Source organism: Helianthus annuus, chromosome 17 (assembly GCF_002127325.2).
Source record: "Helianthus annuus cultivar XRQ/B chromosome 17, HanXRQr2.0-SUNRISE, whole genome shotgun sequence".
In the NCBI taxonomy this organism is placed as follows: Eukaryota; Viridiplantae; Streptophyta; class Magnoliopsida; order Asterales; family Asteraceae; genus Helianthus; species Helianthus annuus.
In genome coordinates this window covers 628,933-653,482 of record NC_035449.2, presented here as the reverse complement: position 1 = coordinate 653,482, position 24,550 = coordinate 628,933, and the positions used below count along the sequence as shown (strand labels likewise).

The following is a 24,550-nucleotide window of genomic DNA, read 5'->3' as shown; positions in this document are numbered from 1 at the left end:
AGCCATCGGGTACCTGACGGATATGGGACCATGTATGGATACGGTTTTATAATCATAATCCAGACCGGAATTATGAAACCCCTCTCATACTCGCCTTAGTCTGAAATAAATTTGTTTTATAACCAGATAACTTCTTAAAACACCTACAAAATACTAATAACTTGTGACATGACTTTAAGTTGATATGGAGGTTATTATTTGAATACATACCTGATTATTCTCCATCATCTCTTCTTGCAGTGACACAACAGGTCAACAACAAACATTCAAACAGTTCATGAACATGATAATGATGATTAAAGTTACAGTTACATGCCTGTTTTTTAAGCAATTCGTGGTTGATTTCTTTTAGTTTTGCAACTTCAGCTTCCAATCCCAAAGTATATGCCTACGAAATTCAATCAAGTGAACGTTAATCGAATATTTTGCTATCGGTGGGATTTACTTAGTATAATGATGATGATGATGATGAATTAATTTCCTTTTTATTTGATGCCTTCAAACATCACCCCCACCAGGGATGGAAATCATAACAAGACCTGATACAATGTTTCTGGTAATGGTAACGCACTTTTGTTGAGAAAAATGTTTACTCGCAATATCTAGGAGAAAAGATGATGTCACGCACATCCATCTTTAAGTTTTTATATTGCTCCAACAAAGAGTAATAATTTTCTAAGCTATCCTCTTCTTCAATGTGAATTGCGTCCCTTTCCTCCTGAAGAACTTTCATTTGTCTCTGCAAACAGAATAAATACGTAAGCAATATGCGTGACAAATTTGAATCATAACTTATGAAAAGAAAGATAGACAACCTCAAGATCAGTGATGGCTCGATCAGCTTGAAATTGATAGAATGAATTACGAAGCAAATTTTCTGGATCACCGTCTTTGCATCTCAATTGATTCAAAAGCATGTTGTAGCTTAAATGGAACGCGCTGACAAAGTCAACAATGAAAGTCAACTCAAGATGCAAATCATAATACTCAACACCAAGAACAATGTAACGATGTAATATGGCCACACATGCAGCATTCAACAAAATAGTTGACTTTCACTACAAAAGGTATGCCTTTGACTATGATACCTGTTTAAACAGTCGGCGCTCCTTTTGACCATCATTTTAGCGGTGGAAGGTATGCAGACCCCACGATCATCAATTCCTCTACGACCTGCTCGACCACTCATTTGAATATATCCACCACTTGATAGCCATCTGAATTTATCGCCGTCAAACTTCCGAACATTTGAAAAAAACAACCGTTTTTGCAGGCATATTGAGACCTATGCTAAATGTCGCTGTGGCAAACAAGCACTGTTGCAAAAAATCTCAGTATAAAAACCTCAAAAACACAAAACATAAGGCAAAACCAATATAAATGAATGCTTAACAGTCTCATCCCAACCTTAATTAGACCCTCTTGGAATAGTATTTCAATGACTTCACCCAGAATGATGCACGCCTATTCCACGCTTCAAGAGGGGAAGCGTATTTGACACCTGGCAAAGCCCAAAATCAGAAACATTAACCCAAGAAAAAATTAAATAATAACTCATGAAAAGTTCCAAAATGATATATAAATAAGTAAACCAAAACAGTTCAACAGAAAAATATAGATATTGAATGAGGAGAGAGCAACCTTTGCTACATAAAGGCATTGACGGTCCAAAGTAGCAATAGCTACGTGCTCATATGGAGTCCATTATGTAAATTATAAAGATAAAAATAAAAAAGCAATTCATTTTATCATAAGTAATACATAAAATTTTTTAGTAATAAACCATAATATACATTTTTAACAAATAACAAAAAATGAAAAAGAAAAAGGAAAGTTTGAGTACTTCTTACCTTTTCAAATGGTCATATAAAAGTCTATACTTTTGTAAGCAAACTGCTGCTTCCGGGTAAAAGTTTGATGTTGTCTTGACAGAAGTTGTCCTGACAACTGTATGGATATACAAGCAATTTAGAGAACACAAAATACTGACCATGTTGACTTTTTTAGTACGCAACCCGGCACCAAAACACCAGGAAAAAAACAATACTGAAAACAAAAACCGAAACTAAAACAAATACAAATAACCATTCTTAACATTTCAACAAATTAACCTTTCACTATAAAAATTCAAGTAAGTGATATGAATTTAAATTGCTTTTATGCAACATTGATCAAGATAAAAATTTTAACATTGGTATTCAACAAACCACTAATAAATCCACAAAAAGAAAATACCTAGAGGAGACCTTCATCTAGCAGGAATATAAAATGGCTTCTGTTGTTCGACCTCCATCTACAATGGCGTCAATGGTTCTTTCAAAAGTCCAATCTACAGACCACAAGTTTTGGAAACCTGCAAACTACAGGTTCACCTTTCCTCGGTTAGCCACAAAACATCGCACCATTTGTTGCACAAACGTGACCCCATGGAACCCACCTCCAGTGACATACACATTAAAAGATGATACCACCAAAGGCGAGTTTTTGCCAAGTTCCACCACTTTATTTGAAACCCTTTATTCCAATCAAGCTCAATCAGCCAAATCTGTAACAATAGATACGAAACCGGTCACAAAATTCGGGTATATTAATAGGCCTGTTGTTTCTATTAGCCACGGGAATGGACTCTTTGGTTACCGATTTCTTTTGTCTTTTTAAGACTGAATATAGCTAGCTCGCTGTCATTGACCAGGCTTGACTGCATTTTCAAGCTGGGTGCGTCGTTGTTTCTGCTCCTTACAGAATCATATCATGTAAATAAACATAAACATTTAATTGAAGCTAATGTAATGCATGATAAAAGGAAAGTTAAAATACCTTGGATGAAGGGCGCGGCTTCACCGCCGCTACTCAGGCAATCCATCGCACTTGTTGGTCTTGCTTAGGGTTTCCAGCCAACTTCAGAAGTGAATTTTGAGGTAAAGTAGGATTATTATCCAGATTTGTATTTTTCTTATTTTTATTTGTTTAAAGACGAATTCACAAGTTAAACAATTTCCACCCCCAAAATCTCCCCTCCACCATTGAATAACAACTTGACTATTAGCAAACCATACAGAACACATACATAGTCACAAAACAATAATAAATAATATGTTCTATCTACAAATATAACCTGTCAAAACATCCTTGATCTGCTTCTTTAACACAGCGCCTTCAGCTTCAATTCGTCCCTTTAAACACCGATTACACATTCTAAACACGGGTATAGATCAGTCTCATTCAATTATCATCATTACCGAACGTAATCAAACCCAAAAACATACCTCTGGAAGTCTCAATCGGAACCCTGTGTAGAAGATTTGGGAGGAACCTTTATGAAGTCTTTGTTTTTGTGCGTTTGGACTATGAAGGGTTTCACAGTTACTGACATTCAATCGCCAGAACCCTAGCCTTAACCGGAAATGTTGAACCCATTCAGGCGATACACTGTGGGAGCCGGAGGTTTGGAAGAGAAAGAGAGAGAACATGTTTCATGAGCTTTGGAAGAATGATCGGTCTGTATTTCATGAGGTTTGGAAGAGAATTGAATTCCTTTGTGGCTGTAGAGATTCAATCATAAAGCCTAATTGAAGGAGAACGATTCAGCTGAACAAACTGATGTTTATATTCGAAGGATTTCATCATATCTGAAAGGGGATGTAAAGAGAGGAGGATAAAATGGGAAGGAAAATGTAAAAATATAGGGTTTATCTAAGACTTTTAGTCTGCCATCTTAAAAAAGATGTGTTAAATTACCTTTGTGTCCATTGGAAATTTATTATATAGTTATATAGATTATATAGTTAAATGTGTTTGGGTGGTAATAATTTAAGGATGAGTGATCTTTTAGATATAGTTATGATATGATATATTCTAATATACGGTAAAACAAAATCATCATCATCGTACTCACTAAGTCCCACTAATAGTAAAACTAAGGTAGGGTTTGAGGAGAGTAAGATGCAGACAGCCTCACCTCTACCCGTAGGAATACAGAGGTTACTTTCAGTGAGACCCCCGACTCGATATTAGTTTTGCATCAAGACTTGGACATAAGGCACATAACACTCAGCAATTGAGACAACTGTCGATTAGTGCATGTACCCCCTTCCTCTTGTCTTTCGGCTATCAGCGTCACCACATGATGCATGATTAACCATCCCCTCTTCAAAAGTTTTTGTCATTGGTCTCACTCACATCACATCGAAAACTAAAAGGGGATGTAAACTTAAAAGTTCAAAGTTTACATATGTTTTCAATTGTGAAACAAGGATTTTCACGAAATCTAAATTCATTTTAAAGTTATTAAGTAAGGTTTGTTTAATTTGCATTTTAAGGACACATTTAAGAATTATCTTGTAATATAAACTTTTATTTTTATTATTCTTTGTATGGCTTGTCAAAATTTAAGGTCATATATTTTTTTAAAGGATTTGTTTATTTTTACACTTGAGAATGTGCTTAACATGTGTGAATTTATAGCAACTCCTGCTTATATTTTGGAGTGGTCTAACGTTTAATGTGTAGTGCGTGTCGTATTTGTATACCCCTTTTTTTGAAACCATAACTTCATTAAAAAACCATCAAACCCGAAAACCAGGATGGGAACAAAATTAAAACTTATAAAATTATAAATTTACATCAATCCGACCAAATCACAGACTTATACTTAGATCTATTCTTGAACCAAAGAAAGCCCAATGATCTAACTACGCTAACAATGCTTTCGACCTTGGCTTGCTTACCATTGAACCTTCGTTCATTCCTAGCTTTCCAGATACTCCAACAGGTTATCATAACTATGCCTTGGAACGCCTCTTTCTCCCCCCCCCCCCCTTTTTACCGCAATGATTATGGATTTCGAGAAGATCTCTAAACGAAAACACAAAAAAATTCGGAACACGGCACCAAGCACACGCCTTTTGCCAAACAGTATGTTAGATTCCATACCATCAAACAATTGACATATAGATAGCATGCAAACAATTTATGACAACCTTTCGGATATAAAGAACATCATGTGTAATATTGTAAGACCATGTGTAGTGGTAACTTGTTATAATGCCCCCACCATGGGGCATTATCCGACACGTGGCAACCCAGTCAGCATGGGGCATTATAGCATAAAGTGGTGTAGTGGGGATAATGCCCCTTTCAATCCTTAAAAAAAAAAAACAAAAAAACAAAGTGATTTCTCATTGGTGGGTCAACTCAAGTCATACCTCTAACAAGTGCAAAATGGCGTTATAATTATAATGCCCAAGCAAATTTTTTTCCCCCATAATGCCCCATAATGCCCTATGTAATGGAAGAGTGGACGTTTTTTTTTGTTATAATGCCCCCATAATGCCCCATAATGCCCCACTACACATGGTCTAATTATGTGTGGGGACGAGATAATTAATTTTATGGCGATATGGAATAGCATTTTGGATTTTATTGATTATGCTTGGGATTCTGGAAGGTAAAGGAGGATAGACATTATGCATTATTGGTAGGCATTTGTTGAATCGACAAACAAACAAAAACATAAAACACAATACACACACATGCATAAATTACAGAGGATTATTAAAAAAACCTATATAATAAAAAAATTACATCGTTTTACTTGCTCTATGAGAAGGGTTATTTAGAAAAACTCAAAAAAGACAGAGGATAGCACAATCAATCTTATTTATTCATTAATTTTTTTTTATCTTAAAACTCTAAGTTAATACTTTCACATTTTGACAACTTTCATAGTTTTGATGCCCCTTAGGCCCTTATAATAAGCATTAGATGAGTATTTACCAAGCTTAATTATATTTTTATCGACCAACTTTTGTATCATGTAAACCAAACTCCAGCCATCGTAATTGACTTTTGATGCACAACCCATCCAGTATTATTTAATAATAACTAGTAGTATTCGACTCGCGCGTTACAGCCTGAGCGCGGCATAAATTCGTTAGTTACGAGGTTAGTTCATTATTGTATCGGTACGATATTGGCACACAACATAATTCTTTTAAGGCTCAGAAACATTGTGGTTGCAGATTAAACAATTGCCGCACTCAAAGCTACGAATTTACATTTTTTTGGCATCAACATCACCCAATATAACAGATCTGACCCATGTAATTGCAGTCGGCAAGTTTTATTTTGTGTCTAAACTGAAATCTTTCAAGAGAATCATACTTCTTCAAGTCCATATATACCAAAACACAAACAATAACTTCTGATACCAAACTAAAAATTGAGGTTGAGATGAGGGTCTCCACATCATCATTGGCATCAACAACCAAATTTATTAGGATTTAGGGTTTAGCATCATCATCAAAGCCAAACTCATTGAACCATACAAGTTCATGAGTAATTAAGTGCAACATCATATTTAAAACCGATTTGAGGCTCAGATGAACGCAAGTTCATCATCACGACCCGAAAACAAATTTTGATCATAGGATCGTTCAACAACCAACAATGTCAGTGTCACACCGTCAATTCCACTTGCGGGGTTTTACCGCGAGGCGTGCGACTGACCAGGATACAACCACTAATCATGTTGAACTAATTATTTAAGTTGTAAAATCATCACAATCAACACGATTAGTGATCAATGTTTAAAAGTCCAAAGTACAGTTTAAGTAGCAGCGGAAAAATAAAATAGACCCAACATAAACTTAAAACCACAAGTTTATTAAATATACGAAACTTAAGGCTTTGCGAACCACACATTCCAGCCGGTTGCAATGTCCGTCCATAGTTGTACCTAACAACCTGCAAAGCATGCAGTAGGGTGTCAACATAAAGTTGGCGAGTTCACAGTTTTCACTGTTGTTACAAAAACAAGTTGTTTAAATACTTTAGTTTTATAAGTCATGTCATGTCATGGGTAGCTAATCCATCATTAAGCTACTAAACTGTGTAATAACGAAACTTGACTGTTGTAGTTGTTTGTGCCACGTGTCAATGTCTATCATCATTGACCAGTTTCCAAGGCAAAGTTCATGCCCATCCTCCTCGGCACGGTGTGAGGTTTGTCAAATCTAATAACGTAATCAACTAATACCCTGTTCGCCAGCCCGACCACTAATCGGTATAAGTGTGTGGGGACTTTCAGATGGAGTTCGTTTAGTCCGCTAAAGACATGAAATATAATTTTACAGTATTTAAATAGTAGTATTTCACTCCAGAAATACTAGACAGTCCTAATCCAGGGACAGTGTGGTCCACCTCCAGTGGATAGTTTGTTTCAGTGGTTCCAACCCGGAACGCACTTGTAGCCCCAACTAGGGCTATTGTAAAAAGTGTTGTCCCAAACTAGGGACGCATGCTTTTAGAAAAACTTGTGAACTCACCTTTGCTTAGCTCGGCATATTAAAGTACTCGAGCTAGTATGGTAAACCACGTCCTATTATGATTACCAATATTAGTAGGGTTTATGTATGCAAACTAACGTAAGTTCTACACGTATCTAACAAGTAACACGCGTACAGGTTGTCACAAATATATTACCGAGTAATAACTAAACACGTAGAGCACGTTTTTATGTAGGTAGTATTTATCATAAGAGTGAATTGCAAGAATTGTCCTTTATCTTTATACCCAATTTCAGACGGTGTTTTTTACCTTCAAAATTGATGAGTTTTGTACTTTATGTTTCCAAATGCTACATGGTTTGTCCTTTTGGCCTAAACCAGTTAGTTTCTTTCGTTAAATCAAATCACACAAGAGTATTTTAGTCTTTTACCCATTTATTTAAAAAAAATTAACAAATAAAACAAAATAAATTTTAAAAACTAATATTATATATTATAATATATAAGAAAAATCATTTTATCTCTTTACCACCCCCTTTTCTCTACTTCTCTCCAGCGCCACCACCAACCAGTCAACCACCACCCTCCACCACTCTCACACAAACCACCACCAACCGCCATCCTCCACCACTCTCACACCCCCCACCACCACCACTCTCACACAAACCACCACCAACCGCCATCCTCCACCACTCTCACACTCCCCACTACCACCACTACCCTCTACATTTCTGAACTTTCGTCAATGGGCGTAAAACCCTAAATCATTCCACAAAGACACATTCACAAATTCTATCAAACCACAAATAAATCATATTCAAGTACAAGAGACCGTCGACGATGTGTTCCAATTTGTTCAATCAAACCATAAATAACTCAGATTCAAATTCAATCAAACCACAAATAATCTAATTTCGTCACTATAGTGGTGGTGGTAATGGGGGCTTCCGATCTGATCAATCCGATTCGTAGTGGTGGTGCTATTGGGTTTTAGTGGCGATTAGCAGGTGGCGGTGGTAATGGGGGTGGCAGGTTCTAGGTGGTAGTGGTTATGGGGGTGGCGGTGGTTATGGAGGCTGCAGGTGCAGATGGAGGTGGTAATGGCAGTGGCGGGTTTTAGGAGGTGGTGGTTATGGGGGTCGCAGGTGCAGGTGGTGGTGGTTATGGAGGTGGCAAGTGCAGGTGACGGTGGTGATGGGGTAGGAGGAGGTGGTGGTGGGAGAGAAGGAGAGGTGAGAAAGAGAGAGAGAATGAAAGAGTAGGGTGTTGTGTGTGTATATATATAATTTTTATTTTACTTTTCTAAACTTTTTTAAGTTATTTACACAATTAGTCATTGCAAAGGTAAAATGATAAAATTACCCTCACCTGCAAGGCACATGACAAGATTTAACGAAAAACACTAATTGGGTTAGGCCAAAAGGACAAATTATGTAGCATTTAGAAACATAAAGTACAAAACTCATTAATTTTAAAGGTAAAGAACATCACTTGATGAAATTAGATATAAAGATAGACGAGAATTCTCGCAATTTATTAATTCATAAATTTTACACGTGATTACGTTATATGTTAAAGTTAGTTTAGTTTTGTATTTCACAAGAAACATGTATGGAATATATTAATTTTATAATAGGGGAAGGTTCAAATGAAAACCATTAGTTATTGTGAAAATTAGAAAACTAACTAAAACCCACTAAAAAGGAGGGGGAAGACTTTTAATGAAGGAGGGGTAAAATTGGAACAAAAAATATATAACTTTTCAAACATTTCCCATTTCTCCATACGTTATCATTTTAAAACAAAAATGGCACCATAAGATCATAAATTTTCTTATCTTTCATTCAAGTATATTCGAGCATATTTTTTATGACATAAAAAAAGATTTATGGTGTCGTCTTGTTTTCAATACTATTATTATAGTAGTGCACATGTGCAATATAACATGTACTACAATGTGCATTACATGCTTAAAATTAGCTTTTTGATTCTAGTTTAGCTTTTAGGGTTAGTTTTTTTGGAGGTTTAGGATTAAGATTAGGTTTTTGGGTGTGGGGGGAGGGGGTTTAGGTTTTTGGGGGGTGGGGGTGGGGGGGGGGTTAGGTTTTTTTCGGGTTTATGTTTAGGGTTTAGTTTTAGGTTTTCGGGAGGGTGGGGGTGGGGGGGTTTAGGTTTTTTTTTTTTGGGGGGGGGGGGGGGTTAGGCTTTTGGTGGGAGGGTGAATTTAGGTTTTTTTTTTTTTTTTTTGGGGGGGGGGGGTGGGGGGTTTAGGTTTTTGGGGGGTGTCGGTGGGGGGTGGGTTAAGTGGTTTAGGCTTTCCGTATTAGTGCACATGTGCAGTACAACCAATTTTTTTTTTTTTTTGAAATTTTTTTTCCATATATAAAAAGTAGCGATTTTTTCTAAAAAAAACTGTAAAAAAAAAAAAAAAAATTTTGTATGTTTTTTAGATTTTTTTAGGCTTTTTTAGTTAGTTTTCGAGTTTTCACAATAAAAGTGGTTTTTATTTAAACCATCCTCTTTTATAATATTACATCAACTATATGGTTACTTTAGTTTTAAGAGATGAGAATGACGTAATTAGCTTGTAGTATAAATAAAATAAAAAGTTGTCAAAAAGATGTTACTATAGTTTAAATAAAAATCTAAGAGAAGCTTCCCTTTCACTATTATATAATTTGTCCCCAAATCCTTTTGTTTAATCAATGTGGCGAAGGAAACATTAATTAACTTCATTCTTTCCAACACAACACAACACAACACACTACACTTATCTTTATTTATTTATTTATATTATTACACTTTAGAGAGAGAGAGGACCATTTTTCTAGATCTGCTGTGTGTGAATAAATAAATAAACTCAGGACTCAGGAGGAGCTGTACAAAGGCTTAATTCTCTGACCCAAAAAGATCCGCAATCTTTACTGGGTTGGACTTGCATTGTTTCAACCCGGCGTTGTTGAATGCAATTGTCTGCATAAGATAACAAGTTATAATATTTCCTTGAGGCTGCTCTTATTTTCAAGATCAGTGTAGTAGTAGTAGTAGTAACTGTCTGTCTGTAACTAAAGAATTCACAAGAGTTTTACAAATGTGGAGTTTATAAGGAGAAAAAATGTTCAAGTCGAGTAGATGGAGGAGCGACAAGAATAGGATCAAAGCTGTTTTTAAATTGCAGTTTCATGCAACTCAGGTGATTTTATTTTATCCATACTGCCTGCCTGCTTTGATAAGAGATGAACTTTTGAGCTCATGTTACATTTATTTAATAAAAAATGAAAATTTTTCATCTTATATTCCAAAAGTTAAAAAAAAGGCTAGCTGTGTGAATTGGGTTAGTAGTCTATGATGACAATTGGGAGGGAGATCTGGTTCATAACTAGTGAAATCTGAGGTTATTAGACCTGGCAAACGGGTTTTGGTTCAGGTCAAAATGGGTCAATTAAAAAATAAAAATGGGTTGTTTTGGTTCGGGTCGAAACGGGTTTGGGTCAAAACGGGTTCGGGTTGGAACGGGTTCGGGTCAGAACGGGTTTCGGGTCGGGTCGGGTTGGCTATAAAAATACAATTGTATTCGTAATGTTAAATGACGACAATTTACAAAATTTAAAAACAAAAGAAATAAAAATACAATTCTATTAATATGCAAATGCAGTTTAGATGGGTTATGCAAGATGGCTGCTTACTAATCATTGCTTCCACTTTGAGACATGGTCATTAGGAAAGAATATGTTTGGTCAACAAGAATATCCATGTTTGTGTATTTCTTTTGTAGTGTGTACGAACCTTCTATTTCTACAAGAAGCAAATTATGGTTTTTAATTAATTCTGAAGTTTAAACTTGTGAAAATGCCAACAATGTGTACACAAAAACATTTTATTGAATGATTCGGAACACCAATCTCAAAATCTGCATATCTGATGAACTCTGAATCTGAATAGCTAACGAGCTTGTGTAACAATGATCACTACGCTTGAATCTTGCGTTTATTCTTGATAGAGATTCTTGGTCGAAACGATACGGGCCGAGACGGTTCGTGTCGAAACGGTACGGGTCGAAACGGTACAGGTCGAAACGGTACGGGTCGAAACGGTAGGGGTCGAAACGGTTCGCGTCGAAGCGGTACGGGTCAAAACGGTACGAAACTCGTTCCAGCCCGAAACTCGAGTCGGCCCAAAACCCGTTGCGATCCGAAACCCGTCCCATGCAGAAACCCGCGTCGGCCCGAAACCCGACCCGAACCGACACCGTTCCGATCCAAAACCTGCGTCATGCCGAAACCCGTCTTGGCCCGAAACTCAATTTGAACTGAACCCATTCCGATCCGAAACCTGCCCCGTTTATTTAAGACACTAACCCACAATCGACCCATTTCTTTAATGTTGTCGACCCGCTTTGACCCGAAAATAACAAGATAGAATTTCAAGTGACCCATTTAGTTAAAATATCTTACCCAAACCAACCCATATAATTTTAAAAGCAACCAAAATTGACACATTTGGAAGGCTTTGGGTCAAGATTGCCCCCTCTAGAGGTTATGATACAACAACCTCATGAAACTCAACTTTGCCTCATACTTCTCTGAAGTCAATAAGATACATTATGATTATTTATTTATTCTTTTCTTGTTACATTTCATAGCTAGCTAGGCATCCAAAAAGATTTATTATTTAGGTGTCTGGCTGCAAGATTCTTTCTTATTGTTTTTTTGTATATGCAGCTACCACCAAATGGAGGAGATGCTTTTACAATATCTGTGGTTCCTGCTGATGTTGGAAAGCCAACTGCAACATTAGAAAAAACAAAAGTTAAAGATGGAAACTGCTACTGGGAAAAACCACATTCTCAAACTGTCAAATTCACCCGCGATCACAAAACTGGAAAAATTAATGAGAAAATATATCGTTTTGTTGTCGCCACGGTACAATATTCATTTAGATTGTCAAACCAAGGAACCTGATTGGAAATTCGTTATGAGTTGATTGTTCATTATGCAGGGTTCTTCGATTTTTGGTGTTGTTGGAGAAGTTTCTCTTGATTTTTCATGTTATGCTGAGGCTACAAAGCCCTCTTCTGTTTCTCTGCCTCTTAAAAATGCAAAATCCACAAGTGTATTACTACATGTTAGTCCCTTCTTCGCTTCAGTTTCTTAAAATTTCTGAGTGGAATCTTTTGGTTCAACTTTAATATGTGTAGTTGTTGTTTGTATTAGGTATCAGTTCAAAGGGTGCAAGATCAAAGGTAAGGACAGATTTTATGATGTTGTTTTACTTTAACCAACTTTTTCGCTTTCCAATATAATAAAACACGGTTGTAAAAACTTACAGGGAGGTTGATGCACGTGAAAATGTGAATGACGATAGTAACAATACGAGGGCACAATTCAGTAATGGTGATATAAAAGAAAGCATTCAAAGCGATCCTTCTGAAGTAAGCTTTATTTCTCCTTGCTAACAACTATATACAAATGGTTACGGCAAGAAAAATAATCAAATTTAGAAAAGCCTCTTACATGTTATTTCATCTTTAATCCGCAGGATCAGAGGGTATTAAGTGATAACATTAGCAGAAATCATGGGACATCCATTGGGTCAGATATCACACTTTCAGGTTCTGATAGCAGCTCGGGACTTGACACCCCACAAGAACCTGAATCTAAGAACACTAAATTGACTCATGAAACCTCAACAACAACAACAATCTATGAAGAACAACATCAGAGTAAATCATCATCACAATGGGATTGGTTAGATGGTTCTGTTCATGATTTAAGTGCAGATGATTCATCTATGACCAGTCCCTTAAGAGAAATATCTGAAGAAGGTCCTCCGGATGTTGTCATCAAAAAACTCAAGGGCGAACTCGTAATCTTAGCTAGGCAAGCTGAGGTGACAGAAATGGAATTGCAAACCCTTCGTAAGCAAATTGTAAAGGAGAGCAAAAAGGGTGTGGATCTTTCAAAAGAAGTAGCTTCCCTTAAGGAAGAGCGAAATGAATTGAAGCAGGAGTGTGAAAAGATGAAAGCTAAAGTCAAAGTCAATGGTAATGTGTTGAATGAAGGAGGGGATCCGTGGGCTCTTGTAGATGAGCTGAAACAAGAACTGAATTATGAAAAGGATCTGAATTCCAATCTAAGGTTACAACTTCAGAAAACACAAGAGTCAAATACAGAGTTGATTCTTGCTGTTCGGGACTTAGATGAGATGCTTGAGTCAAAGTCAAAACTTTCTACCGCTCCAAAGTTGCAAGAAGTCAACTCTAAACCAGAGACAGATGATGATGAAGATCAAAAGGCTTTAGAAGGGATCGTTAGAGAACATAGCGGCATGAAAGATGCATATCTACAAGAGCAAAAGATAATCAATCTTTATAACGAATTAGAGTTGTACAAACGGGATAAAGATGAGCTAGAAATGCAGATGGAGCAGATGGCTCTTGATTTTGAGATTCTAAAGCAGGAAAACGATGACATGTCTTACAAGCTGGAACAAAGTCAACTTCAACAACAGTTAAAGATGCAATATGAATGTTCAGCATCTTACACCACTGTAAGTGAACTCGAAACCCAGATTGAAAACTTAAATACTGAGCTTAAATTGAAATCCGAAGAATTAGCGGCATCGCTTGTTGCAATTAAAGAGCTTGAAAGTCATATCAAGAATTTGGAAGAAGATTTATGTAATCAAGCTCACAGGTTTGAGGCGGATATGGAAGATTTGATTCGTACAAAAGTTGAGCAGGAGCAGAGAGCCATTCGTGCAGAGGAGGATTTAAGAAAAGTCAAACTACAAAATGCTAGTACAGCTGGCAAACTTCAGGAGGAATTCAGAAAATTATCAACAGAAATGGCATCCACTTTTCAAGAAAGTGAGAATGCAGCCATGAAAGCCATTGATGAAGCCAATCAACTCAGGGTAGAGAAAAGGCAGCTTGACGAGATGGTCAAGAAAGTCAAAGAAGAGTTTGACTTTCTCTCGAACCAGTATGAAAACAAATTGGTTGATCTTTCAAACCAGATAACTCTAAAGTCGAAACATTTAGAGGACATGGAAAAACACATTGAAAACTTATCTCATGAGCTTAAACATCAAAAAACAAGTTATAATGCCAAGATTGACAATCTTGAAGAAGAAAAAAACTATCTTGAAAATAAGATTTGTTTGGTGAAGACAGAATTGGAGAGTTCAAAGGAGGAGTTGAGAAATGTTATAAACGATAAGGATAATGAAGTTAAAAGGTTGCTATCAGAGACGGAACGACTAAAATCCAGATGTAATGACATGAAACAGTTCCTTAAAGAGAATGAATTAGAGAAAGAAAATCTGGAAAAACAGGTATCTCAATTAAAAGGCGATCTCAAGAAGAAAGATGAAGCAATTTGTAGCAATTTGAAGGACAGAATCAAAATACTTGAGGTGCGTATCCTTGCCCGTGAACAACAACGTTTTATCATTTTTGAAAAACTTTTAAATAATTATTCTGGTAACTATGATTATAAAAAATATTATTACAGCAATTACCTACATCATTAAATAAAACAATTTTGGAGGTTGTTTGCATTAAAAGATAGACTTTAGATTGTTGTAACACATTTGACCCATTCCAGTTTAGTTTTCCTTTTTAACCTTTTGAGAGAAAACACAACTCTCCATGCATAAGTGAATGGGTCAAAACTGCAAACTTTAAAGTGAAGTCTACTTGGGTGATATGACAATTGCTAAATAGTCTTATACTTTCTAGATTTGGATGGCGTTGTTTGTGCTAATTTTGCAACTTTTTTAAATCATCAGGGTCAAATAAAGCTTAAGGAAACTGCATTAGAATGCTCTGAAGCTTCGTTTTTAGAGAAAGAAAAAGATCTTAAACATATAATCGAAGAGTTGGAAAGACGACTGGAGGTTCTTGATCAAAACATAGAAAATTTACAGGTAACCTCAGTTTATGGTGAAAAAGGTTTTTTTCGATCTCAAATGTCCTGCAAGTATCTATTATCTTTATATGACAAGTGGTTATTCATCTTCAAATCACAGGTTGCTACAGCTCAAAATTCAAACTCTTCAACCATAAGGTACTACATGTTTTTTGACGGAAAAAAATGATTGTATTTCTGAATTTCGTTTCCTTTATAATTTGAACATTTCATTACTTGTAAGTGAGACCAATTATCCCAATCGTCTTGTCTAATTGCTGTAGTGACGACGATGTCATTGAACCTGAGATTAAGAAGACCGAGGATGAGCAAATGTTTGAGGTATCGTCAAATGAAATGGAGTTATTAAACAAAAACAAGTGTATGGAAATAGAATTGAAGGAAATGCAAGAAAGATATTCAGAAATAAGTCTAAAGTTTGCAGAGGTAGAGGGTGAGAGGCAACAGCTTGTAATGACCCTAAGAAGCATCAGGAACAAAAAGAAATGCTAGTACTGTGTATCTACATCATTAAAGATATGACATGTAAATTGGCCAAAAAGTTTTATTTTCTTTCCTTTGGTTTCTATATATATTTTTTGCTTGTACTGTGTATATTAGCATGCTAAGTCTCCCAATCATTGATCAATAATTTTGTTCTACTTTCACTAGATATTGTTGTGAAGTTTACATACAATTTATAAAGTTATGATAGGTAGGGCCTTAAGTTGTAAAGGCAGTGGGTGAAAAGTGGTATGTATCTCTTGAATGATGATGATAAGGAGGCATGGAGCTAAAAAGCCTGTGAAAGTTAAAACAATGCCTTGCCTGTTTTTTTTTTTGAAAGGAAAACTTCATTAAACAACAACCAAACCCGAAAACCGGGCAGGCCAACGAACACCAAAACAACCCACTATATAATTACAAATTTACACCAATCCGACCATGAGGTAGGATTGTTCTTAATTCTATTTTTAAACCAAAGGAAGCCTAAAGACCTGACATCGCTAAAGATAAGGTTCACCTTCGCATCGATCCCCGAGAAAACGGCCCTGTTCCGGGCCAACCAGAGGCACCAACACGCAACAACAATAATACCATGGATAATCGGTCTGACTTTGATTGCAATGCTTCTATCGAGATGAATTTCTAACAGGTCCTTGAAGGAGAACGCAAAGATCGGCGGTAACCGACACCACCTACTAATTCTGTGCCACAAATGAACAGCCGTAAAGCACGAAGAAAAAATATGATCAGCCGTCTCGGGCACCTCCTTGCAGAAAGGACACAGACCTTCGCTTACAAAGATGTTTCTTCTCCGCAAAGCATCCGAAGTCGGAATTCGGTTCATCTCAGCCCTCCAGACAAGAATGTTGCATTTTTTGGGGACCCAAGAACACCATTCCATCACAAAAAGATTTCTGTTGACAGTAGCCTCATCCAAGATCTTTTTAACCGACTTGACGGAAAACAAACCCGAAGGATCAGACAACCACACCCAATCATCCTCCCTATCGGCAACCGAGACTGATGCCAAAGCATCCATCAACTCGTTCAGCTCTCTCCGTTCCTCGTCCAACTCGGGATCGTGTCTCCATAACCAGTTTCCTTCCACACGATCACGGACACAGCAGGTTTTAACCATCTCGAGCGAATAGAGGCGAGGAAAGACCTCCTTAAGAGGCACATCTTTGAGCCAGGGGTCAAGCCAAAATAGGATACGGTCTCCCCTGCCCAATTTACCGCAGAAACTCCCCCGAAGACAAAAATTACCGGCCAAAGGTCTGTTGATGACAGAAACGATATTGACCCAAACACCTCCTAAGCTCTTTTTAACAGGAAGAAGGGACCAGTCAGAGCCGCCAGAGTGAATAGCGTCCACGACCTTGATCCAAAGACTGTCTTTCTCCTTTTTGAACCTCCACCCCCATTTGCATAATAAGGCTCTGTTGACATTATCCAGTTTAGATATACCCAAGCCCCCCAACTTGACCGGGATGGCAAGCCTCTCCCAAGCAACCCAATGGGTTTTTCGAGCCTCACCAGACCCTCCCCACAAGAATTTTTTGATCATACGTTCTAAGTCTTTGATAACCGCGGCCGGAGCTTTATAGAGCGAGAAGTAATAGTTAGGAAGACTAGCTAAAACTGACCGAATAAGCGTTACTCTCCCGCCGATGGAGAGTAAAGCGGATTTCCATAAGGCGAGCCTAGATTCGAAAATGTCGTAAACGGGTCTCCAGTTGCCAATACGATTCATATTCTCCCCCACCTTGAGGCCAAGATATTTGAAAGGGAGCGAATCCGCCTTGCACCCAACGCTATCCGCTACCTGAGACACATCCGACATGTCCACCCCAATTCCAAACAGGCTAGATTTTCCCAAGTTGATTCTCAAACCAGAGCACACATAAAAACATCTTAAGATTCTCACAACATTGAGAGCATTACCTTTGTCCCAGCCCCCAATGATAAGAGCATCGTCCGCGAAGAACAGGTGAGACAAAACCGGCCCGTCATTGGGAAGAGAGACGCCCGAGAATATGCCCAGTTCCTTGGCTTTGTCAAGGAGGCACGACAAAGCCTCCATAACCGCCACAAACAAGAAGGGAGAAATAGGATCGCCCTGCCTCATCCCTTTTCCGCACTTGAACTCGAATGTAGGAGCTCCATTCACTAAGACAGACGCCCTAGCCGAAGAGAGGATACCCCAAATCCACTTGCACCATCTCCCCCCGAAGCCCATCTGTCTAAACACATCCACCACAAAACTCCAGTTAATATTGTCATAGGCCTTCTCGAAATCAATTTTGAAGAGAAACGCTTTTCGCTTGCTTTTTTTGAGCCATGAGCACACCTCATTGATGATGAGGGGCCCATCCAAGATAAATCTACCTCCCAAAAACGCAGACTGATTGATCGAGATAACCGACCCCAGAACCTTCTTGAGTCTGTTGGCTAAGATTTTGGAAATCACTTTATTGACAACCCCGACCAAGCTAATGGGTCGGTAATCGCCAAGGCCCGAAGGATCTCTAATTTTCGGAATAAGCGCAATGAAAGAGGACCCGCATCCATCGTTAATCTGCCCGGAATCGAAGAAAGCCGACATAAGGGCCGAGAAATCATTAGCAAAGAGACTCCAGAATTTTTTGAAGAACCGGAAGTTGAATCCGTCCGGGCCGGGAGCCCTATCGTCCCCACAATCAAAAACCGCAGCTTTGGTTTTCAGGCTTGTAGTCGCTTCACCTTTTTTTGATCTGTCACTGTCTCTCTCCTAAAGGGTAGGTTTGATAAGGTTTTCAGGCTTGTAGTTGCCTTGCCTCACCTTTTTTTGATCTGTCACTGTCTCTCTCCTGAAGGGTAGTTTAGTAGTATATAAGCTTATTTGAATTTAACACTAATCTATCGTAACAACTGTAAAGCTGAAATTTTGATTCATATAAGTCTTAAAAGAAGAAAACATGTTCTATTGGTTCAGGCAAAACAATGATTGTGTGGGTTGGTGACAACAATCATGTTTAGGACATGGTTAATGAACGGCGAAGTAAAACATTAGGGTGGGGGTATAGTATTCGGTGAGTTAAGCGGGGAGTGGGAGTCACCGATCGGTGACCATACCCACTTGATTGACTTGATCGGTGAGTGGGTGAGAGTTTACCAAAATCGGTGTGTAATCACCGAAGTGATTGAGAGAGAGTGCTTTAATTTTTTTGACCGTTGCTTTTTATTTTTGAACGTTTTTTTTTACCGTTTCCCATTTTTATATAAAACCCATATTTTCAATCAATTTAAAACACATAACTCTTTCAAAAATCTCTCTTTCTACACCCACAAACACCATGGATAAACAAAATAAAGGTGAACCTAGAGGTGTACAAATCGGTTTTTTTCGGTTATTAACCGAACCGGTTTTTTTCACCCAAAACGAAAACCGGTTTTTTTTGTAACCGGTTTCGGTTACTAACCGGTTTATAATAACCGGTGTAACCGGTTAGGACCGTTTTTTTCCGGTTTTAACCGGTTTTTTTAAAACCGGTTTCGGTTATTAACCGGTTTTTCATATCAAGATTAGTAACCGGTCACAAACCGGCGGTTCGGTTATAAAACCGGTCCGGTTATAAAAAAACCGGTTTCGGTTCTAAAACCGGTTTTTTTGTACACCTCTAGGTGAACCCAAGAAAAAAGGTTCAGCTAGCCAAGGATCAGATTCAAGAAAAAAGGTTTCGCAAACGAGACAAGGTGATTTTAGAGGTCCAAGTGCACCGGTTCAAACCTCCTACGGATATTCACCAACCACTCAACCTCAATTTTTTTACCCTCAAACTTCACAACCAACTTTTTTTAGCACCCAACCTAATTTTCCACCACAAATATTTTCACTCCCAAGCTTCACAACCGAGTTCGATCCATTTGGATTTAGGACCCCGCCAATTCAATCACCAAGAGAGAATGTCGAGCGCTCACTTTCTATCTACGATGAACACCAAGATTTAGAGGTTGTCCCCGAAACACAACATTTAGATGTAGATATTAGCGAGGACGAAGAAGAATATGAGGATGAAGACGATGATATTGGTGAAGCAAGTGACTTGAAACAAAAGGGAGTCAAGGCGGAGCGTCAAAGTTGGACGAAAACACATGAAGAGGCCTTAGCCAAGGCATGGGTTCTTTGTTCTTTAAACAAGAAACAAGGAAATGCACAAAAAGGGGACAATTTTTGGAAAAAAGTTCTCGCCCATTACAACGAAACGGTCGGCAGAAGTACTCGAACAGTTCATCAAGTACGTTCAAAATGGATGCCTATGTTGACTAAGATAAACCACTTCAACGGTCTTTGGCAACAAGCGGTAATATTTTATTTGAACATTTAAAAAATATTTTCCATAACATTCTTTTAAGTTTAATTTTCTTTTACTTTATATTTGTTATCTATGTTGGATCGTATTCGTGGTAGTGGGGTTAGCGACCTCGACGTCATGAATAGGGCTTTAAGTGATTTCAAACTCAAATATCCGAGTGGTTTTCAACATATTAAGGCATGGGAGGTCGTTCGTAAACATGACAAATGGGCACCGGTACCATTGTTGGGTGAAGATAGTGGAAGTTCGGGACAAAAAAGAAAGCCGTCCGATTTGGGCAACTACAATACGGGTACACCGGGAACTGAGTCACCGATCGATATACCGGACATAAATGTAGACCCGTCACCAACAAGACAAAAAAGGAAAGAAAAGAGGCCCGTAACATCATCAAACGATAGCTAAGAGGCCCTCACCGATAAGCTCGCGCAATACACTCTTATGAAAGAAGAAAAAAAGCACGGGCGATAGAGTTGACGAGTATACGAAAGAAACGCGAGGAAGACACCATAGCGTTAGTGGCGGAACAACGCGATGCGGGGAAACAACTTATGTATGATCGGGATTTGAAGACATTTACCGAGCCACACGACCATGCTCCACCCGAGATGTTGCCGTTTATTCTGGCGAGGAAACGAGATATCGCAAAAAACTATAATTCGCCATGCAATTTCTAAATATTAGGTTTATTTTATGGTTTAATTTTTTAGTTTTAAATGTAATGTGTTTTTTTAATTAAAATTACTTTTATTTAGTTTAAAATATGTTTTATTTATTTATGCATAGTTTATAATTTCTAGAAAATAAAAAATATATAACTCAAATATCCTGGGTGATTAACCATACCCCCTGATTGAGTGAAAAATGGGGAGTGGAATTGGGAGTTGACATGGCATAATATTATTGGGTAGGATTTCACTCAATCACCCTAGAGTAATTAACCATACCCTCCACCCTTAGAATATCAGACTTGTTACGTATTATTATGACTTCGATCTGTATTGTTGCAGCCATAAAGTTTAATTCTTTGTATGGTCAATGGTTAAAAGGTTTCAACAGCAGAGAAGGAATAGAGATTTCCGAAGTCATATAAAAAAGGTCAGGATGGGTTTGGGTTGGTTGTTGGGTCATGATGGACCTATTTAAGGAATAGAGATTTCCGAAGCCATAAAAAACAACTTTTTTGTACCATATTATCCTTCACTTTTGAGATTTTTTGCCATTTTCATCCAAACCTCTAACTTTTTTGTCAAAATCGTCCCTGAGATTTGAGGATTTTTGTCATTTTCATCTAAATGTTTGATAGAAAAAAATAAAGCAAATTAGACATTTGGATGAAGATGGCAAAAAATATCAAAAGTGAAGGACTATTTGATACAAAAAAGTTGTTTTGGATGAAACTGGCAAACATGCCAAAACCTCAGAGACGATTTTGGCAATTTACTCTTATTATTATTACTGTTATTGTTATTGTTATTCTTATTGTTATTGTTATTGTGCTCTTTATTGCGTTCAAACAAAACAAGAGAGTCCATTAGCTTAGATACGGATGCCATAGGAAGAGAACAACATGCTAAACTATGCGGGGGGGTTAATTTCTCCAAATTCTTTAGTTGTCATATCTATAGCAATGTAATTCTCTGTTTGTTTCATTGAACACCTTTCAGCCGTATATATACAAATACAATCGTTATCTCTTATGTAGAGATAATATTTGGTTTCTAAATATAATTACAAGGAATATTAACTGCATACAAATTCCTAGTTTACGGTATATCTATTCCTAATTTACGGTAAGCTGAGACTAGATCTGAAATCACCAAACAACATTTTTGGAAGGCCCTTCGTAAAGATTTCCGCTATTTGATACCGAGGGGGACCATGAAGAATGTGAACCTGACCCTTCTGTACTTGCTCACGAATGAAATGAATATCCAGTTCAAGGTGCTTTGTACGCTGGTGTTGCACTGGGTTGCCAGACAGATAAATTGCACTAATATTATTCATCACAATAAACCAAGGAGGCCCGATCGAGTGGTTTATTGAGTTCAAATAAGAGATATCGCAACCAACATAATTCAGCCACCACATTAGCCACTTCTCGATATTCAGCCTCTGCACTGGATGGAGAGATAGTCGACTGTCGTTTAAAAGACCAGGAAAGAATATTGTCACCAAAATAGATACAATAGCCAGATGTAGAGCGGCGGGTATCTGGGCAACCAACCTAATCAGCATAAGGGAAAGCCCACAAAGAGTGATCTTTGGACCGTCCAAGATGAAGGCTGTAAGATGTCGTACCTTGAATGTAACGAATTATTCGTTTAAGAGCATTCCAATGGTCAGTGCGAGGAGAGTGCATATGTATACACACTTGCTGAACCACATAAGTAATATCAAGGCGTGTGAATGTTAAATACTGTAGTGCACCCGCGAACTTCTCTAGAGTGTATGATTGTTAAATTTAGGGCTAGAGGAAGCATCCAACTTAGACTTGGTATCAACCGGCATTACAACAGCGTTGCAAAATTACATGCCGGCTCGTTCAATGATATCCATTGCATAGGATTATTGGGACAAAAATAACGTGTCCCTTTCACGGGTAACCGAGATACCCAATAAATAACTCAACGGGCCAAGATCTTTCAGAGAAAATTCACCTGCAAGAGAGGACAAAAGAGAAACTTGTATTTTTTTAGATGAAGTTGTGAGGATAATATCATCCACATAAATAAGAAGATACGCCATGTCTCGTCTCGAATGATAGATAGATAGTGAGTTGTCACATTTACTTTGGTGGAACCCCATACCAGTGACAAAATCAGTGAACCTTTAATACCATTCCCGAGGTGCCTGCTTTAAGCCATAAATAGAATTCTTTAGACGAAAAACATAATCTGGAAAATCCCTATGTCGAAAACCCATAGGCTGGTACATATACACCGTTTCATTTAGGTTCCCATGAAAAAAGGCGTTAGTAACATCCGGCTGATGAATGGGCCAGGACTGAGCAAGAGCTATTGATAAAATAGTTCGTATGGTAGCCGGTTTTACCACAGGGCTAAGAATGTCTCCATAGTTAATGTCAACCGGTTAATGTTGACCATCACAAACTAATCTCGCTTTATATCTTTCTAGAGTGCCATTGGAATTAAATTTGTGACGAAATAACCACATGCTTCGTATAACATGCATATAGGGTTCACGAGGGACAAGTTCCCAAGTCTTGTTGTTAATAAGAGCATTAAACTCATTATCTATGGCATTGTACCATTTTGTATTGAATAAGGGAACCTTTGGGTCGGTGGGTAATGGGACAATAGATGAAGAATGAAGTTTAAAGAGAGTTTTGGGTTTGGATATGCCATCCATTGCGCGAATGCGAATGGTGCGGGGCAGATGTTGGGTCGTAGTCACACCAGGCTAGGCCATACCAGTGGGTTGGGCCGTAGAAGGAGTTTGGGCTGTGAGATCAGCCCTTGGCCGTCGATAGTAGGTAAGAATTGGTCCAGGTGTTCGGTTGGGAGCCGTGGGAGGGGCTGGCCCGGTTTGACTGGGTGTAAGGGGCTGGGTTTGGTGGATGGTATGGGTCGGAGAGAAGTGAGGTGCGTTGGCCAGTATTTGGGATGGTGTTGGAGGATTTGGGTTTGTAGTGGAAGCATTGAGGGGTGATATATGGGGCCAAATTAGAGGATGTAAAGGGTATCTAGGAAGTCATAGTGTTGAGGGGTTTTGTTGGATTTGTGACGAATGGAAATATTGTTTCGCCAAACTTGAAGTGACGACACACGGTGATTTGGTGAGAATGTAGGTCAAGACATTCATAGCCACGACGATTTTTGAGGATAGCTTAGAAAAACACAAGGTTGGAGCGGTAATCTAATTTGTAGATGTTAGTGGAAGGAAAAAGAGGGTAGCAAAGACAACCAAAGATATGGAGATAGTCATAGGTGGGAAACCAGTTATAAAGGACTTGTGTGGGGTACGATTTTGTAAGACTTTGCTAGGTAGAATATTTAGTAGATATGTGGCCATCTCAAGAGCAAGATGCCAATATGTGTTCTGTTGGGAAGATTGAGCCATAAGTGTACGGATAATATTGTTTATGGAACGTATTTTCCGCTCAGCTTTGCCATTTTGGGAAGAGGTGTATGGACATGAAAATTTGAAAATCATGCCATTTTGTGTGCAAAAAAAAATTGAAAGGACGAATTTCCGTATTCTCTTTCATTATTACATTGATATTGCTTAATGGGTCGTTCAAATTGAGTTTTAATTAAGGTAGAGATTTGAATTTTAATTAAGGTAGAGAATTGGCAAAATATAGAATAGACCTCTGATTTATTACTTAAGGCATATGTCCATAAGAAATTAGAATAATAATCCAAAAACAATATATAATAACGATGACCCCCGGTGCTTAAAACCGGTTGTAACAACCCTCAAAATTTTCCCGATCAATGAGTAATTGAAACCCCGAACGCGCACGACA

The 24,550-nt window shown here is 38.0% G+C and overlaps 2 protein-coding genes across 2 annotated transcripts; one reads left to right on the top strand and one right to left on the bottom strand.

Moving 5' to 3' along the window:
- Nucleotides 1–126: 126 nt before the first annotated feature.
- On the bottom strand, nucleotides 127–936 carry LOC110922433 (DExH-box ATP-dependent RNA helicase DExH9-like). The gene is made up of 3 exons (XM_035986581.1): nucleotides 816–936; nucleotides 629–739; nucleotides 127–388 (listed from the first exon to the last, which is right to left on the bottom strand). The coding sequence occupies exons 1-3, from the start codon at nucleotides 915–917 to the stop codon at nucleotides 215–217; spliced, it is 387 nt and encodes a 128-aa protein (XP_035842474.1). The 5' UTR covers nucleotides 918–936; the 3' UTR covers nucleotides 127–214.
- Nucleotides 937–10,100: 9,164 nt separating this feature from the next.
- LOC110922525 (myosin-11) lies at nucleotides 10,101–15,867 on the top strand. Its single transcript, XM_022166815.2, has 9 exons — nucleotides 10,101–10,479; nucleotides 12,008–12,208; nucleotides 12,285–12,410; nucleotides 12,500–12,528; nucleotides 12,615–12,717; nucleotides 12,825–14,702; nucleotides 15,078–15,215; nucleotides 15,318–15,355; nucleotides 15,481–15,867. Exons 1-9 carry the CDS (start codon nucleotides 10,402–10,404, stop codon nucleotides 15,707–15,709), a joined length of 2,820 nt encoding a protein of 939 aa, XP_022022507.1. The 5' UTR covers nucleotides 10,101–10,401; the 3' UTR covers nucleotides 15,710–15,867.
- Nucleotides 15,868–24,550: the final 8,683 nt, after the last annotated feature.